Source organism: Sinocyclocheilus anshuiensis, unplaced genomic scaffold (genome assembly GCF_001515605.1).
Source record: "Sinocyclocheilus anshuiensis isolate Anshui unplaced genomic scaffold, SAMN03320099.WGS_v1.1 scaffold239, whole genome shotgun sequence".
Taxonomy (NCBI): domain Eukaryota; kingdom Metazoa; phylum Chordata; class Actinopteri; order Cypriniformes; family Cyprinidae; genus Sinocyclocheilus; species Sinocyclocheilus anshuiensis.
This window is the reverse complement of record NW_015549568.1, coordinates 1-6,409: the sequence shown is the minus strand read 5'-3', so window position 1 is coordinate 6,409 and position 6,409 is coordinate 1. Positions and strand designations below refer to the sequence as shown.

At 32.8% G+C, this 6,409-nt stretch overlaps 1 protein-coding gene across 1 annotated transcript in view; it reads left to right on the top strand.

Moving 5' to 3' along the window:
- The window catches only part of grip2b (glutamate receptor interacting protein 2b), a gene marked incomplete at its 3' end in the record, with an annotated part of 118,502 nt that extends 112,652 nt beyond the window's left edge, over window positions 1–5,850 (top strand). The window contains exons 13-16 of the mRNA XM_016445342.1: window positions 589–734; window positions 900–980; window positions 4,718–4,781; window positions 5,705–5,850. Coding sequence (XP_016300828.1) covers window positions 589–734; window positions 900–980; window positions 4,718–4,781; window positions 5,705–5,850 — 437 coding nt within the window. The remainder of the gene's footprint in view (window positions 1–588; window positions 735–899; window positions 981–4,717; window positions 4,782–5,704) is intronic.
- Between the last annotated feature and the right edge of the window lie 559 nt (window positions 5,851–6,409).

The window sequence follows — 6,409 nt, the reverse complement described above, 5'->3', positions numbered from 1 at the left end:
GTCGCCTACCTTTGCCTAATGGTTAAGTCCGCCTCTGCCATGCACACATGGTTACCCACAGTGACACTGGGCTTGCATATAGAAACCTGAGAAAACAAGTAAAACATGCATTTTTGTTGTTGTGTTTGAAAAAAATCAACAACTTTTGAAATGGTTTTCAGTCAGACTTTTGACTATTGGCATGAAGTCTGGTCCATTTTGCACATTATTTTGGCCAGGAACTGCCCATTTAAAGGGATAGTTCCCCCGAAAATGAAAATTCTGTCATCATTTACTCACCCTCAAGTTGCTTCCAAACCTGTATGAGTTTATTTCTTCTGTTGAACACAAAAGAAGAAAGTTGGTAACCAAACAGTTGCTCGTAGCCATTGACTTCCATAGTATTTTTCTTCCATGCTATGGAAGTCAATGGCTACCATCAACTGTCTGGTTACCAACATTCATAAATGATGACAGAATTTTCATTTTTGGGTGAACTGTCCCTTTAAGAGGTGTTCGGACTGACAGTGATTCAGTCGCTGGAGGAAGGGAACATGAAATGACCGTTTCTAGAGCATTTTAGTCCTTCTATCCTATTTTGATTGGCAGGTGTGGGCTTCTCCAGGTTGGAGACAGAGTCTTATCCATCAATGGAATTCCTACAGAAGATGGAACGCTGGAGGAGGCCAATCAGCTGCTCCGGGATGCTGCTCTGGCCAATAAGGTCACGCTAGAAATTGAATTTGATGTGGCAGGTTAGAGAGGTTTCCAATTTCTTAAAACGTTAATTTCTACATTTTCCACAAAGAGGTCTTAAGACATGAATTTCTTGCTTTGTTTTCAGTTTTTATTGCTATTTAATTGAAAATCACACTTGTATTTGTACTTCATCATAATGCTGTATTTTGTTGTGTGGCCAGAATCTGTTGTGCCTAGCAGTGGAACATTTCATGTGAAGCTGCAGAAGAAAAGAGCAGTGGATCTGGGCATCACAATCAGTGGTAAGATCTCACTATTAATTTTTCAATAGTGTGTCAAGGGTCTGGGAATCTTCTTCACTTAGCTTGGTCAACATTGCAGCATATTTTGGTAAGAACTGCCCACTTAGATGTGGAGAAACAACTTATCTACTCAGGCATCATAACGTTTGGTTATCGGTCTCGCAGTAACCTGCAAATGACTTGAAACATAAAAATGTTCAGCGAGATGTCTTTTAGCTAATAAATTTAAGGTTAACATTCGCACTTGCCACCATCACCCATGCAATGCTTCCTGATGATTTGGATATTAATAATATGATTCACTAATGAAGTCAATAATAATAATTATAGCCACACGACAGTTTGTGCCAATAGATTAAAGTTACAATGTAATCTTGTATTATTGAAGTAATTACAAAAATATCTTAAAAATAAAGTTTCAAAATAAAACTGTTCAAAGTTAAACCAAGTCACTTTGATCCTAGTTTGTTATGATAATATGTATATGTATATGTATATGTATATGTATATGCATACACATTACCAATTAAAAGTTTGGGAAAATAATTGTTTTAATGTTTTTGAAAGTCTCTTCTGCTCACCAGTAAAAACAGTAATATTGTGAATATTATTACAATTTAAAATAACTGTTTTCTGTTTTAACATATTTTAAAATCAGTGTCAGAAATCATTCTAATATGCTGATTTAATAAATTAATTAATAAAACCAGTTACAATCAAAGTAACTTTTTAATATAATTTATAATATAGAAAATTCAATTTAATTTTACTATATTTTACTCTATTAGTGTAATTATTTTTTTGTAGCAAAGATGTTCAAAAGACTTTGATATGGTTTGGTTTCAATAACAAATGTTACTATGACTGCCAAAAAAATGACTATATGAACAAAATAGACACAAATATACAAAACATTTATGTTACTGTATAATTGTAGTGATTAAAAAAATATTTTGTGACTTGATTTTAATAAAAACACTATTTTAATATGCAAAAACTGCTATATGTAAATGAGCAAGATAAAGTAATAACAATAATAAAATAAGCAGAGTGTTACAGTATTGGTGGCTTGTGTCATTTAAGGTCAATTTAAGTAAGTTTACTTTAGGATTGCTAATTTGCATTTATTTTTGTAAAGATAACACTAAAAGTCTTATCATGTATTGGAAAGTCGACAAGATTTTTTTTTCTTTTTGCTTTCCTGATCTGTTTTCATCCCCAAAAACATTTAAGCCATTCCCTCTGAATCTTTTTTGGAGGAGATTTTAAGATCCCTCTCTCCCTGGCCTATTTTACCATTCTCCGTTTCGCTTTTCAAACTCGCCAAGACGCAGTTCAACTTTATATCCCCAAATGGACGGGAAATAAACCCACACAAATATTTTGACATCATGTTCTGTGTCATTAAATACGTCTGCATATCGGTTTTCCTCACGGAGCATGTTTGTATCCAGACCACCCGATCTGGGGCATCCCGTCTCGTCTCGTCTCGTCTCGTCTCGTCTCGTCTCATCCTTGTCATTATATTAGCCCTGATCAACAGAGCCTCCTTTTCTGAGGAAGTGTTTATGTGGCTCTCACAGGCTTTCCGTGGGCTTGTTTACTTGAGCTGGCTTCTTTCCATCTGACGTTCCTCTAAAGCTTCTGTAAGGCGTAAACCCTGAGGGATCATGGGCCATTAAACTTGTATTATACTTGCACGCGTGCTGATATGAATCACAGGCTTTGCATTTGTACCACATGCACAAAGAACTCTATCCATCAGTGAACAGACTCTGACCACTTCTGTCAGATTCACAGCCGCACATGTTTAAGTGCAGTTCTTTTCTTGTCCTTCAGACGTCTGAAACGTCTTAAAATACTGCGCTTGGCGTATAGTAAAGTGTGTGAGGCACTTTGAGGGTTAGAAAAGAGTAAAAATCTGATTTGAACCTGAATCTCTTCACTGTAAAAAAAAAATCCGTAAAATTTACGGTAATAAACCGGCAGCTGTGGTTGCCGGAATTTTACCGTAAAAAATACGATACCAACATTTTAGGTTTTACGGTTTTAACTTAAATTTACAGTTAAATACCGTAATTTCATTAACTGATATAATGTTAATTTCCCAGCCTATTGAAGTACTGAAATCTGTTTTGTACCTTTGTAATAAACTGATAACCACCAAATGCAGGTGGTGATGAGAAAGTCACATGACGAACCAAAGCCCATCACAAGCAGCTTTTAAATAATAACATATATAAAAGGTGCACAGTGTCATTCACACAAACATTAAACACCATCATGGTAACACACATGAAACTGAAATAATGCAATAAACATTCATTTAACAACATTAGGTGTAACACACAACCCTAATATACAAAACTGATAAGAAAAAACTAAGAAGAAACATAGTTATTTCAACAAAAAAACATCACATTTTAAACGTAACGCAGGGAATTCTGTCTTTTACACTTCCAAAAACGGTATACTACCATAAAATTAATGTCCAATACATGTAATACAGTTTTTCACTGTATATAGTAGGGGAATTTACCGTTAACCATATACTGTATATATATCAGTCATGTCAATTAATCAGATCTATAATGTAATAACTGGAGACTGGCTGATTATAAACATGCCTGTTTGGTAGAGTAACCAAAATGGTTTCAAACCCCAACTATGACCTTGTTGATGGATAAAAAACGTTTTTTTTTTTTTTTTTTTTGAGATTGCAAGAGTGAAAATAACACGAGTGGTTCTCAGTGCATTCAAAGCACATTTTCTTAGCATGTGTGTTCCCATAAAATATTATATGTTATTAATATTATATGTTATTGTTTATTATATACTGTTTCAATGTTCATTTAATTTGTTATTTTATATTAATGATTTATTATATAATAATGTTAATTTTGTGTGTTGTAATTTAGTGTACATTTAATTTGTCATCATTAAAATATATATATATTTTTAATCAAAAGACACATATTTGCATTCAAAGGACTCATTTTATCAGTGCAGTTCCCAGGAAGTCTAATTAATTGGAATAGAATAAATACATTATACATTATTATACATTATTATTATTATTATTATGATTATGGTATTCGTTGAATTGGCTTTGAGTACAATTTAAATACCATGATGTGTGTGTGTGTGTGTGTGTGTGTGTGTGTGTGCTCATGGTAAGAAACATTTCATGCATTTTCTGTAAAGCTGCTTTGGAATGATGTGCATTGTAAAAAACACTAAACAAATAAACGTGAATTAAATTGAATATTTTAACTCTGTTTCTCTCTAGTTCTGCAGCTGAATCTGCTGTCGTCGTGGGGTGACCCTCACTATGTGGGTTTGACGGGGTTCGAGGTCGTTGGTAAGGGCGGGGAGAGTATTCCTGTTGATGTCTCTATGGCAATGTGTTTATTATTTTTTTTTTTTTTTTTTTTTTTTTTTTTTTGCTTCACCCGTGATGAAAACACTTAAAACATTTAAAAGATGAACAGTCAGTGGATGCTGGGAATCTTTACACGTCTGCTCTTAAAATGTTTTATTCCATTTACGCAAAATATTCATGCTGGATCCAGATTTCCATCTGCACAAAATATTCTCTCTGAACGTCTGGCTCACGCTCATGCTGGATCCAGATAAGAGTTTCCATTTTTGCTTGAAACTGTGTGTGTGTGTTTGTGTGTGTGTGTGTGATATGCTGCAACACTGTACTCTTGATGTGTTTTCCCATCTTTCTACAGCCAGTAAGAAACCAGGAGAGCCTCTTATCATATCTGACATTAAAAAAGGCAGCATGGCACACAGGTACGAACAAGCACGTTACAATACTGACACAAACACTTGGGAATTGAAATTTTCATGAGTCTTCAAAATATGCTTTCTTTATGCTAAATTATTCTAAATTATTGTTTTGCCTCTTAGAAATACAAATCTTTTAATATCCCTTTTATTTTATTTATTTATTTATTTATTTTATTTTTTTTGTTTTGTTCATAGAAATCTAAATCCTGATGTGTGTGTGTGTGTATATATATATATATATATATATATATATAATTAGAAAATTATTCTATTAGAATTATTTATATTTATTAGAAAATGTTATATTTATTAGTATTTTATTATATTTACATTTATATAATTGTTTTGCCTATTAAAAACAAAACTCCTATTTTTATATATCCTTATAAATCCTTTTTATTTGAGTTTAGTTTATGTTGATCCTTTTATATGTTATTTTATATATATATATTTTGTATTTTTTTATTGTTTTTGCTTCTTAGAAATATGAGTTTTAAAATTACTTATATTATAATTATCCTATTTGGAATATGTAAAATAACAATTGAAACATGATATCTGATGCTGAAGTATTTCACAGACATAATAGAATTATCATGGATGCAGAAACAAAATGTCCTCTAGGGTGAGACAAACTCCATATATAATTTACTGTAAAACTTGGAAGTAGTGTGCTTTCTGTTTGTGCAATATTTCAAAATCAATATTTGATAATCAAAATTATATATACATTTTTTATAAAAATAAAATATTTTTATATTGTTTTTGTCTCCTAGAAATGTAAATATCTCATCTTGTTTGGTGAAAAAGCTCTTTGCAACTTTGTGTTGCAGACAAAAACAAGTACAAAGTTAGTTGTTGACTCTGCAGATTGGTTTAGTGTTTGTTTGCGAGACTGAAGCACGTTTCATGGTTTCTTCCTGCAGAACAGGAACTCTGGAGCCCGGAGACAAGCTGCTGGCCATAGATAACATCCGTCTGGAGAACTGCTCCATGGAAGACGCCGTCGAGATCCTCCAGCAGAGCGAAGACCTGCTCAAACTCAAAATCCGCAAGGATGAGGACAACTCAGGTGTGTGCGACCTGCAGGCCAGCTTTACTTTCAGTCTGTTCAGAATGAGAGAGGCAGTCTCATGAAACCTCTCAAGAACGTGTGAAGTTCGTATTTCATATTTAAAAAGAAAGAAATGGAGAATAGGACATTGTGTTTAACTCAGGGGCCATCATTTTGCATTGTGACGTTGTTTTCCTCCCATTATCCGCTAAATCCTCGTTACTGTAATGCGTTTGTGTGTTTTGGAGTTTGGAGTTTCTTTCGATTTCTCAGTATTCTCTAATGATTTTCATTAGAGATTCATGTTGCTATAATTCATTATTTTCTTTTAAATTAATCTCAGCATAAATTAAAAACAGTACGACAAATATTATCATGATATAAGAGTTTAGAATGTAGTGCATTATTGTCCTCATTATGTACATTGCATAAAAATGTTCATGGCCCTATAAATAGACTTTCTTTATGCAAATACTATATTTTATATAGTTAGAAATATATTTTATAGTTATGTTTGTTTTTATTTTATTTGTATATGGCTGTTTTTGCCTCTAAGAAATAAATAAATAAATATATA